General features: G+C 43.2%; 1 protein-coding gene across 13 annotated transcripts in view; it reads left to right on the top strand.

Annotated features, from left to right (window-relative positions):
• The window catches only part of LOC108502566 (ankyrin repeat and KH domain-containing protein 1), a 99,542-nt gene that overhangs the window by 25,327 nt on the left and 61,811 nt on the right, over nt 1-12,404 (top strand). For all 13 annotated transcript variants that reach the window (XM_017825606.1, XM_017825613.1, XM_017825614.1 and 10 more), the window contains exon 3: nt 10,456-10,612. In XM_017825606.1, coding sequence (XP_017681095.1) covers nt 10,456-10,612 — 157 coding nt within the window. The remainder of the gene's footprint in view (nt 1-10,455; nt 10,613-12,404) is intronic.

Raw genomic sequence — 12,404 nt, forward strand, 5'->3', positions numbered from 1 at the left:
GGGGATGTGCTGGGGATGTGCTGGGGATGTGCTGGGGATGTGCTGGGGATGTGCTGGGATGTGCTGGGATGTGCTGGGATGTGTGAGCTCACGCTCCACTGGGCTCACTGGGAGCAGGTGACTGGGAGATGTGCTGATGCTGCCGTTTAACTGTGTCCAGTTTAAAGCCAAACAAAGCCAGGCCAACAATTCCGCCTGTGGCTGAAGTTTTCCCTTAGCTAATCACAGCAGTGCAGGAGCCTGATACAACCAGCAGAGCATTTGTTTTAAGTGTATAAATGCAGTTTATACACTTTAGTTTGTACACTGCTGTGGCCCTGGGAAAGGTGTTGCGGGATTGTTGCAGGATTCTTGCAGGAGGAGGTGGTGAGGGAAGGACAAAAAGGTTGGCAAGGGAAAAGCCATCAGGCACCCAAGTATGATTTTGCTGCCCTGGCAGATCTTTCTGGCTTTTATCTGTGTTAAGGGTGGAAAAAAAAAAAACCTTAAAAAAAAAAAATCCCTGACTTGGTCATTCAAAAAAAAAGTCCAAAATGAAGTGCTAAGCTCCTATTGAACTGTGCTGTCCAGTACCTCCCATTTAATCCCAGCAAAGCACCTAAACAAATTCAGGTTTTTCAGACTCATGTAGGTGTTTATAAACTACTGCTTAATCCCATCCTTGTCCTTTTAATTTGGATTAAAGTCAGCATCGTGTTCTGAATATTTCTCTGAAATTTTCTTACAAAACCAAAAGCAAGTTGGGAAGGAGGCCAATGGGTAAAAGTTCTATTCATTAAAAAAAAAAAAAAAGGGGGGGGGGGAAGAAAAAAAAGCCCAAACCAGAGGAAACCCCATTTACTGGAACTGGTAGAATTAGCTGTTACTCTCAGACAGAGCTGGAAATAGTTTTCATTGTGATATTGCTTTTGTCCTCATTGAAGCTTTAGGGCACAAGGTAACCCAAAACTCAGAGATCTCTCCCAGATGCTCCTCTGCAGAGAGATGGGTGCAAAAGCTGTTTGCTGCTGCTGAAGTGCATCATGACACCAGAGTAATCCATGATGCTTCCATATTATGCGTATTGCATGTAGGTAGGATCAAAGTGCATTTGCTTGAGTGATTAGCATGATTTTATGCACATAATGTGGTGAAAGTTGTGGTTCCTGTAAGGAATGAGCAGTGCTGAGGATGGTGTCTGGGAACTTGTCACCTTGTAGCAAGGCAAATGTGTCTCTGTGGGGATTTAATAGAAAAAACGCCTTGAAAAATGGAAAGATTGAGTTTCTTTGTCAAGATCCTGGATTAGGAAGCATAAACATCAGGGCATTGTGAGTGAGTGACACAGGGAAGGTTTGTGAGCTGGGTAAGGTCAGGATCAGGCAGGAATCTTCTGTTCCTGGCTCCGTGGTTTTCTCTTCCCTTGCCAGTTCAGGTGCTGTCTAGAAAGGCACTTTCCTGGTCAGAGTCACCTTGCTGTGCTGATAAAAGTCTGGGAAAAACCAAACTGGCAGAAAAATGGAGAGTTAGGGTGTAGCAAAGTCTGGCATGGTGAGGATTTTAAATAGGATGAGTATGAGAAGATAATTATATGGATAACTCTTCTGGTATTATTCTTTCCTTTTGAAGTCTCACGTGGTAACAACGCTGCTACAAGGTTTAAACTAATCTCTTATTTCAATATTTTAAGCTAAAATATGTGTGGTATTCCATATCTGTCAAATACCTGTATTTTTCCTTGCATTTGGAAAACAAAGGAAATGGGTGGATTGGACTGGGGGAGAGGAATTAAATGGAACTACAAACTATTTGGGGAGATTGGGATTTTGCTAGAAACATCTGTAAGTCTGTGTGGAGATGGTTTTCATTGCTGAATTTGCTTGTGGGGCTTCCAAGCTTTAATGAAAATGAAAGCTCGTGGCTGAGGTGGTGAATCACCTGACTGGGTAACCTGATATCGAAGTGACGTGAGACTAAATTGAAATCAAAATTTCTAAATTGAAACCCAACGAATCTAATTTCTCAAAAGAAATGTTGACAGATATCGACCCCGTTAATCAAGGATCCGTGTTTGTGTGGGATTTAAAATTAGTTTTCACATTCTGAGGTATCTGAGCACACTGATGTAAAAGGAGATGATCCCGAAAAGGGAACCCTTGTCATCAAAATGCTACTGAAATAGCAGTAAGAACTAATTGTAGCTGGAGAAGTACTTCCTGGCTTTTGATTTTGGAAAGGGAAAAATCTCACTGCTACAGCTGCTGTGCTGGAGAGTGGAGAGAATGCGATGGAGATTACTGGTTCCTGTTCTGGCAACTGCACTGAAATAGATGCAAATGCAAATATAATATTAAGAGTTTGCAGTGTCAAGTAAGTGAAAATTGGAAGCTGGAATGAAAGGTGGTTTTCTCCAATTATGTCTGGGTGTAGTGATGCTTTTTATCAGACATCCCCTTTCTATTGGATAGAAAATACCTTTTGGATATAGTGGATATTGTGGGGGAGTTCCTGTTATTTTTAAGAGTGTGAATTTGTGAAGAAAGGGATATTTTGAGGTCAAGACCATGAAACATTATCCAGGGGAATAAATTTCTGCTTTTGCCAGAAAATTATCTGAATGTGATTTTTCAGATTGCATGGTAAATGTCATTTTTGGGTGTCACACTTTGCTGTCAGGAATCTGATTTGTAGCAACTGAGAATTCAGCTGCTCTCAAAATCTTTGGGGAACTGTGATGGCGACACACGAAATAATGTAAAATGCTAATTAATAAAATTTAAAAAAAAAAAGAACCAAACCCTCAAGCTGCAGCTCTTAATTTCATGCTAAATGAGGTTTATTTAGCATGTCCAAATACTAATTGAGAAGAAGAAAAATAAAAATTGCAGCCAGTGAGTTCTGTTTGTGCCATGCACTCGGTGAGACGGGGGGAAATACAGTTTCACAGTCAGAGTTTGTATCACACGTATATAAAAGGATAAATTCTTGTGTGCAGTGCAGTTACTGGTGGGGGCACAGTGAGTTTTCAGTGCACTGGAGCTGAGATCAGACCATAACTGTGATAGTCAGTGGTAACGAGTCTTGGCTTGGAAAGACTGAAAGCCTCAGTGTAGTTTTCTTAGTGTTTTAGAAAACAAAGCTAAAATAATCCCTAAAATAATCCCTACCATATCAAATCACTGCTCCCTGCCTGGGAGTGATGTTGGAGTGACCCACTGAGAAACAGAAACGTTCTGGTTAATGCTTTTCTCAAAAAATGTCCTCGAAGTGAGAACTTGCAAAGAATTTTGAAATGTGGTCAGCTAAGCAAAAAAACACCATTGGGGGGGTGTAAAACTTATGTGAGGTTTAGTTGGTTGTGGTCTAAATAATTCAGCATTACATAATAAAAATGTTTATTCTCAGTCTGTGGTTGCTGATGTTCGTGTAGTGTCTTTCCCTGGCAGGTTTCCTCTGCTAAGGAATTTGGGATTTGCCACTTTGTTCCTCTCCAGGGAAACCCAGTTGGTCCATTTTTACAAGTGTTTTGCCGTTTTCAGGGCGTGTTTCGGACGTGCCAGGATTTTAAATAGTATTTTTTAAAATTGTCTGATGGTTGTTGCATCCTTTGGGTCTGAAGTTGGGGGCACAACTTGCACAGTAACAGATGTTTGCTTTGGGCCACCAGTGTCAGCTCCTGGTGTCACCTTAATCCAGCAGAACTGTTTTTGCAGGACAGTTCTTTTATTGTGATTTGAAAGCTGGCAAAGACTTACTCCAGGAGTTTGGCTGGGCTTTTCTGCTCTCGGATTGGCACCAAGTGCCTGAGCTGCTCAGTTTATCATCCTCTGATCGCTGGTGCTGCCCATGGGCAACACTGTTCTTTTTTCACTCCAGGTGCTCCGCTTGGAGAAGCAAAACACGAGGTAAAATAGAGCTTATGGTAAAAGGCAGCTCACTACCAATGTTAAGGGCAGCTGTGCCAGGAGAGGACTTGTGTGGTGGAAAATCGATGTCAAATGTGGTTTTTTTGAAAGGTAAGGTAGAACTGCCTATTCCTGAGCAGGGGTTGTCTCATTATACATATAATATTAGCAATATTATATGTAGCAATATTAGCAATACAGAGAGTCGAGTGTGGTGTCTGAAGTAACTGGTTGGGCTTGGGTTTGCTGGTTTTTTGTTGTTGGGGGGGGATTGTTTTTGTTTTATGTGGGTGATCTAGATGCCAGTGAGATTCTTGTTGCTGCATCCTGAGATTACAAGCTGCTGAAGGTCTCCTTTTACACGTGATCCTGGGTACTTCATTGAGTCTGTAAATAGTGTGAACTCTTCAAAGGTGCACCAGAATCACAAAGAAACTTAAGTATAGGGTGCTTAACTTAGTAAAGAGGGTTTTACACTTTAACAGCTTTATTAAAGAAGTTTGTTTTCAAGGGCAAATGGCATCACTCAGGCTATTCTCTCACTTTAAACAGCTGTTTTCCTTACACAAGTAAACTTTCCCTCTAACTCTGATATTTTTTAACTGAGTGTAAATTACATTTTTTAACAGCACTTTATCTTAGATTTTTTTTAAAGCATATGAATTTTAGAAGATGAGTAGACTAGAATAAATTATTAGTATTTTCTAATTCCTTTATCTGAAGAGTGCTACTCAATGTGTGACCTTTTCCTTGAGGACTTTATTCTGAGCAATCAGAATACAGTAAACCACACGTAAATATTTAAAATGCATTCAAAAATTGTAAATACATTTATGTCCCTCATTCTGATGCTGTAAATTAGATATATTAATGCAAAAACAATGTGGGTCTTGACGGGTGTACTGACAATGCTCTAATTTAGTTCTCTGGCTCTGAAACTGATGTACAATGAAGCTGGGGGTTGGGAAATTTATTTTGACATCATCAGATTTTTGTTAGTTGTATGGGGAATTAGCCACCTGAGACCTTATAGGACAGGGTATGCTCAGTCCTGCTTCTTGCCTTCTTGGCTTGTGGTGGCACCTGTGATGTGCTGGAGTTAATATTGTTCTGGCAGAGTCACTGCTTGTTGGCATAAAACTGTAGCAGTTGTTTTTGACAGTCTAGAACTTCTCAGTTCCTCTGAATGGAACATAATCACCCCTGACTCTGCAGGGTTTTGTGAGAATCATTGGACATTACCATTTACACTTGGATATTGATCTCTTTGGAGCAGTCTCCTTTGATGTCCAAAGTATATGTTCTATGAGGGACTTCACTGTGTGTTTTCTGAAGATAAAAACCTGCCTGTGTTGCAGTTTTTCTGAGGTGGTGTCTCTGTGTCTGACATGTGAAACTCAGATCACACTGAGAAATTACCAGCTCGTTTCAGGTCACCTTAAAACTCTCACCTTGGTAGTGGCAAGGTGGGAATATCCTGGTGAGTCTGAAAGTCAACAAGGAAATTGGAGTTTTGGTTATAGGTGTGTATCGGATGAGCAAGCTTTTCCCTTGAAAGGGGAGCTTCTTGTTCTAATACACCTCTGTAATCAAGTTCAGGCTAATTTAAATAGTTCAGTAATATGGCATTAAGGTGTGGAACATCTGGCACCGACTGCCACTGAGTTCCTTCGTGTGCCATAGTAGCTTTAGGAACAAAAGTCACCTGCTCCAGCCTCAGCCTGGTTACACAGGAGTTGGTTGTACTGCACATTTCATCTCTGTTCAGCTGCAGAATTGTTGACTTATTTAAACTGGTGAAGTACCCTATTCAGATGCAGCCTAAATCTGTGTACTGTAGAATTAGCGTTTTGTGGCCCAACAGAAGGACTAATCTGCTTGCAGATCTTGGAATTCTTACTTTTCTGTCCAGTTTAGAGATCTACAGCCTGTGTGTTGATGTGTTGGATGGGGAGGAGCCAGGTCTATATATTACCAGTCAGAGGAGACTCTTAGAGTCATAGGATAATTTTTGGGTTGGAAGTGACCTTCAAAAGTCATCTTGTTCCACACCCCTGCCACGGGACACCTTCCACCAGCCCAGGTTGCTCCAAGCCCCGCCCAACCTGGCCTTGGACACTTCCAGGGATGGGGCAGCCACAGCTTCTCTGGGCAACCTGTGCCAGGGACATTTGAGAGTTCTCTCTTCCATTGTTGGATGGTGCTGCTGGCCTTGTTCCTGCCAGGCTTTGGGAACACACTGGCACGTGGCTTCAGCAGCAGCTGTTCAGCTGAAGAACTGCCCCACAACAGAGGATGTGAAGGTGTGTCTGCCTCTGTGGGCCCTGCATGGGCTGTGCACATTTGAGGGAAAAGCAGCAAAATCACAGTATGGGTGATAGTCTCTCCTCTCTCTGTCCTTCCAGTTGTCTGTTCTTCAGGAATGCCTTTAAATAGTGATGTTCAGGGACACTGTTCTTAGCTTGGCAGAAGGCTCAGGCTTTACAGTAATTCTGTCTAAGCTATTTTCAAATTTACCTTTTTGGCCTTTGCATGGCAGCTCATCTTGTATAAAGGCACTTCCTTTTGGCTTGGTTATGAATGTGCTGTCCATAATTTTAGTGGTAAGCTGTAACTGTGCATTAGGAATGTCACCATCTCCATAGGGTTAATGACTGTGGACTGTTCTCAGTAAAAAACTGTAGCTCCCATATATTCTTTCCAGACTTATCCTGCAACAGTGATCAGTCCATGAAAAGATGGTATTGCAACCTCTGTGGTGGCTTGTGTTCCTGAAGGTATTCCATTACCCCCCAGGAAGCACAGAATGTCAGACACTGGGTTCAGTTCAGGTAATATCAGATCAGTAACACACTAGTGAGCCTGGAATAATGTGAGAAATCGTGATCACTTGTGTGCAAGAGTGGGCAGAATGGTCCTGAGGATGTTTTCTTATTTGTTGGTGGGAGGAGGCAAGAACAGTTTTGGTCCAGTACCTGCACATAAATCAGACTGTTGCAGTCCCTGTGTGTATGAGGGTGACACAAGAGCAAATGGTTATGAAGTGGACATGAAAATAATTACATTAGAGATTAAAAGATACCTGAGCATTACAGCGTGGGAATTCTGGCATAGTCATCCTAAATCATAGCAAAGTAAAAATGGATCAATTAATGAGATATATACTGTGGAAGGGGAGTGAATGAATGAGTGACTGAATGAATGGGTGTCTGCAGTGGTAATTCTTGTAGCCTGGCTCCCTTTGACTCCATTCAGCCAAACAAATGTCTGCTCTGATTTCTTCTGTGGCTGTTGATTAGTTTGGGCACATACAATGCAAAGAAAGTATGAAACAAAGAGCTGGGGGTGGCACCTGGGTTGAGTTCTAGTTGGTGAGGTAAATAAAAAGTATTTTCCACTTACCCTCCAAAAGGTCTTGGAGTGGTTGTAGCTCCTTTTTTTAATCTGGAGTGAGCTGGAAGTGCACTTTGACTTGCCAGAAGGAAGAGCCAGTGATCTGTGATTGATGAGTCCTCCAGGAGACCACCAGCAGTAATCCATGAAAACAGGAGCTCTGCAGTGGGTGAAGTTCATTTGTCTTTACTGGACACAGGACTGAGGTCTGTGGTGTGACTTCTGCCTTCAGAAATCCTGGGTATAAATACTTCAACTTTTAAAATGGAGAGGGTATCAAGTGTAGGTTCTGCTTGTCTGGGCAACCTGTCTGACCTACTGCCTTGGTGATCTGCCATAATGGAGATACCCAGTGTAGTTTCAGATAACCACTTCAGCTTTTGCTTTGTGACAGGTTTTGGTGGTGGTGTTTTGGTGGTTTCTCTGGGTTGGTTTCTTTTCAGTGGACTTTGCATCTTCCACTTCTTTTGCCAGCAGTAGGGCTCTTAACAGCTCCTTCAGTGAGTCTCTTCTAAGTGGAGGGAAAGTGTAGTGATGTTGCTCCTTGTAAGCTGAATCACCCCTTTCCAGCCTTTGCTCAGGGGTCCTGTGGGTTTCTCTCGAGTACTTTTCCATGTTGCTCACCAGGGTGTTCAGCTTCGGCCGCCGCAGTCCCAGACGAGCCCTCAGTGCTGGGTTGTGAAGACTCAATTCTTTGTCTTTCCTCCAGCATTACTTTATGTTCCCTGCAAGCCGGTGTAAGCCAGCACTGCCACCAGAAATAGCTTGTGTAAACATCCCAGCAGTCACTCTGGGAGCTGTCCTGGGGAAGCAGAGCTGTGTAAAAACTATTCACTTTCTCTGTGTTTGATACCAAATCAGTGTCCTGAGAGAGTCTTGCAGCGACTGTCCCCCAGTCCCACCTGCCCCAACTGCAGAGCCAGCAGCACTTCCATCCCCTTCACACCACCAGCAAATTCACTTTGCACTAATTTGTGAGGCGTGAGCTGTGGCATTTGAGGCTTGTTGTTTATAACCTCGCTATATTTAACAGCGGTGGCTGGAAGGGTAATGGCATCAACAGTTTGGAGGTGGAAGGGACTCTTCAGAGAGTCCATGGCCTCACTTCTCTGTGCTTGGATTGCTCTGCACTAGCCAGGCTTCCAACCCCAGACAGATGGAGCGGACAGATCGAGCTGTAATTTCGCACTTTATTGTGGAGTGGGTCATTTGTTATAAATTGTTTTTCATAGCCCCTTGACAATGCTGAAGCAATCCAGAGGTAGGATGTTGAAACCAGGGAGGTAGCAAGGACATTGAGGTGCTGGAGCAGCTCCAGAGAAGAGCAACGAGGCTGGTGAAGGGACTGGAGCACAAGTCCCAAGAGGAGAGGCTGAGGGAGCTGGGGGGGCTCAGCTTGGAGAAGAGGAGGCTCAGGGGAGACCTCCTCACTCTCTGCAACCCCCTGACGGGAGGTTGTGGCCAGGTGGGGGTTGGTCTCTTCTCCCAGGAACCAGCAGTAGGACAAGAGGGCTGGGTCTTCAGCTGTGCCAGGGGAGGTTTAGGTTGGATATTAGGAAGAAATTTTTTATGGAGAGAGTGCTCAGCCATTGGAATGGGCTGGGCAGGGAGGGGGTGGAGTCACCGTCCCTGGAGGTGTTTGAGGTGAGACTGGATGTGGCATCAGTGCCATGGGCTGGGAAGCACGGTGGGGTTGGATCAAGGGTTGGACTGGATGATCTCCGACATCTTTTCCAACCCAGTTGATTCTATGATTCTGTGATATGAGCAAGTCTCTTAAGCAGTTCATCTCAACCTTAGTTTCCATCAGCCAAGTAAACTCCTGAATCCCTTGGGAAGCGTCTGTCTCAATGGCGGGATAGGGACTCTCCATCATTTCCAGCACCACCATGTTCCAGTACTGTAAGCCAGCACTTGGAGCACAGAGTGCCTGGTGTGTGCTGGCCTAAAGTGTTTTAGGGTGGAGAAATTTGGTAAGTATCGATTCTTATGTTAATGAGGAACAAATTGGAGGCTCTCAAACTGGGGCAATACATGGTCTGAAAACAATGTACAAATTCAAAATGGAATTTTGGCACTTATTGTGTAAGAATGACAAGCTGGGTTGTGGGAGATGTGGCATAAATCAAACCTGCAGAGAGATGCACATACCAAATAGCAAATCTTCTGAGGGACAAGATGCCTTATTTCTGAGATTTATATCTAACTGGACCCTCTTTAACAGCTAAGGGATTGAAGTTTCACTCATCACTGGGGAAGGTGGCTAATCTATAAACTAGTAACCATTTGGTTTTTTGTAGCACGTGAAATCAATTGATTTGGAGTTTTGGGGGGTGTGGAGGGGCGTGTTTGCACTATTTGAACATTTGTACATGAAGATATAAACCCTACTTACCCTGAAGTGATGTTTGCACATGTTAAATAGGCTGTGCTGAACTATATGGGGTAAAACCTGCGTGGAGTAAAACTTGAGCAACGAAATGGTTGTGAAAGTTCCTCGAATCTAAGCATTTCTACTGTGTGATATCTGTGTAGGAGGGGCATTGATTTCAATTATACTTAAAATATTTGAAATTTCATTTAGTAATTTTTGTTCCTGTAGCTAAAGCTGGGCAATTTAGAGTGGTAAATTATTGGGAATTTAGGCTAATAACTTTTAAAAGCTTTTTCCTACACTGCAAAAAAAGGAACTAAAAAGGTAAATTAGAGCTTAGTCTGCTTCATCTTGGGTGGAATTGGGTGGGAAAGGCATAATAAATTAAAAAAACCTAAATAAATAAATTGAAAAACTCTTTGCAGTCAGAAAATATTAAACCAAGCCTGGGGAGTAATACCTGTTTCACAGACTTCTGGTTTTGGGTTTCATACCTGAATTTATCCTTACTCCCCTGATAGGATTTTTTTTTTTTCCTTAAATTCTTCAAAGGCGTAAGTTGGAGACAAGTAACAAAGCTGCCAGCTGAAAAATAGTGGGTTTTTTTCTCTTGTATTATAGTTAATTAAATGTTCAGGTGTTGTTTAAAAGTCAGCAGTTGGTTTTAAGCAGCTGATTTTTCTGGCATGTTCGCGAACAATTTGTAACTAATAGTGCATGTGGCTGAACTCTAAACGAGTGTCTCTGCGTTTCTTTTGTGTGACTTCCCTACTAACCCGACTGATGAACGGTGGTGCACTGAAGGAATTGGTAAATTGTCCACTGCCGATGGCAAAGCCTTCGCAGATCCCGAGGTTCTCCGGAGACTGACGTCCTCGGTCAGCTGCGCGCTGGACGAGGCGGCGGCGGCGCTGACGCGGATGAGGGCCGAGAACAACCACAACACAGGACAAGTGGACAAGTACGTACTGATCCCCCTCCACCACCCCCAACTTCCCAACTACGGTTTGTGTTTTTTTATTTCCAGTTCAGTTTATTTTATCGTTAGTGCTTGGTAACGTGTCCGCTCCGCCACTGGCAGAAGCGAAGGTGTTGGATCTGAGGGTGTAACTGCTGTCCCGTCAGGTTATTGGCTTCGTAGGGTGAGAGAGAAGTGCAAAAAAGTGGTGCTTTCTAACATGCTGCTCTTTCTGTGTGCCAGACAGAAATTTCACAGAGTATTTTGAGTTGGAAGGGACCCACAGGGATCATCGAGTCCTGCTCTTAAGTGAATGGCCCATACAGGAATCTAACCCACAACCTCGGTGTTATTAGCACCATGCTCTGACCAACTGAGCTAATCTCTGGGTCAGACAGTTGATTTCTTTGTCAAAAAAGGGTTAAATTCTTAGCTGTAGAAGAGAGGGTGATTGCTTTCTAATTACTGCCTCAGCACACTTTGTGGGAAACTAGTGAACTTAATTCATTGTGTTAGAAGTGGAAAGAGAACACTGCAGGAAAGAGGACACTTGCAGGGCAGTGATTTTTTTCCCCAGGATCTTGCTCAGGAACTTAAGGGAAAGTGAAACTGTACTATGTGATAACTTTTGGTAACTGGTAATGAGAAGAGCCTTTAACTCCCACTATGACAGAACTGCAGGTTTGTTCTTTGTCACAAAGGTTTTCCTCCACTGTGGTAATTCCACAACATCCCCAGGGGTCCTGAGGTGTTTTCTGGGGTGATGCAAATAGTTCTGAAACTGTTGGGATGGTGTGACTGCATATCCTGTTGAACTTCTGTTGAACTTCAGACCTAGGATCAAAAATATGCCTCAGAGTATGACGGGGGACCCAGTGACAGGGAATACTGCCTTGGCCTTGAGCTTCACTGGTGAGATGTACTTTCAGGAATCCCAAGCTCCTGAGATGATTGGGAAGGTCTGGACTAAGGACAGCTTGTCTTGGATTAGTGTCAGGTCAGGGAGCATTTAAACAGGTTGGACATAGTCCAGTGGACAAGTTCATGAGACCTGATAGGATGCCTCTCTGAGGACTGAAAGAATAGTTGTCTTTGCTGTTAGACCTTTTTTTTTTTGGTACAGAAAAAGATGTAAAGGAGAGGTGACTTGATTTGAAATAAACTGAAGCTCAGTTCACCTTTTCCAAGGTTGGTTTAGTGTCCTTTCCTATGTCTCAGGGGAAACAGCAATTCTCTCCAGAGGTTAGTGATGGTTAAAATCGTGATTATAGACTTCTAAATTGTTTGATTCCAAGAACTTGGGGTTTGTTCTGTCTTTTCCTTCTAACTCTTAGCTTGTAATTACCTCTTACAGATTTATTCTTTTTGAGGAGGAGTTAGTAGTGTTCCAGTAGAGTTTGTGTTGTTACTCCCTTATTTCATCCTCTGAAAACTTTCTTAATGTGCTTTTAATAGTGCATGAAAAGAAACACAGTAAACTTCTGTAAGGCTCCATCCTTTCTTCCTCTAAGGTGTCATTAGCTAATGTAAGGCTCTTTCTCATGAAAACTGGTGTTTTCAAGTAAAAAAAAAAGCTTTGGGCTAGTGCAGAGAAGGAAATTGTCCCAGAACAGGAGGGATGAGGGTCAGACATTTGTCTGGGTGCAATATTCATATTAGTGGTCTCTGATACTTGACTGCTTGATTTTTGGCTTTGTCTGTAGTAGGCATTTGCCTTGGCTCCTGCAGTCAGCACTTTGTCACGTGGGTCTGGCGTGCCCTGAAGTGGGAATAGCATCAGAGGGGTTTGCTCCTG

This window comes from Lepidothrix coronata, unplaced genomic scaffold, assembly GCF_001604755.1.
Source record: "Lepidothrix coronata isolate B3197 unplaced genomic scaffold, Lepidothrix_coronata-1.0 Scaffold121, whole genome shotgun sequence".
Lineage (NCBI taxonomy): Eukaryota > Metazoa > Chordata > Aves > Passeriformes > Pipridae > Lepidothrix > Lepidothrix coronata.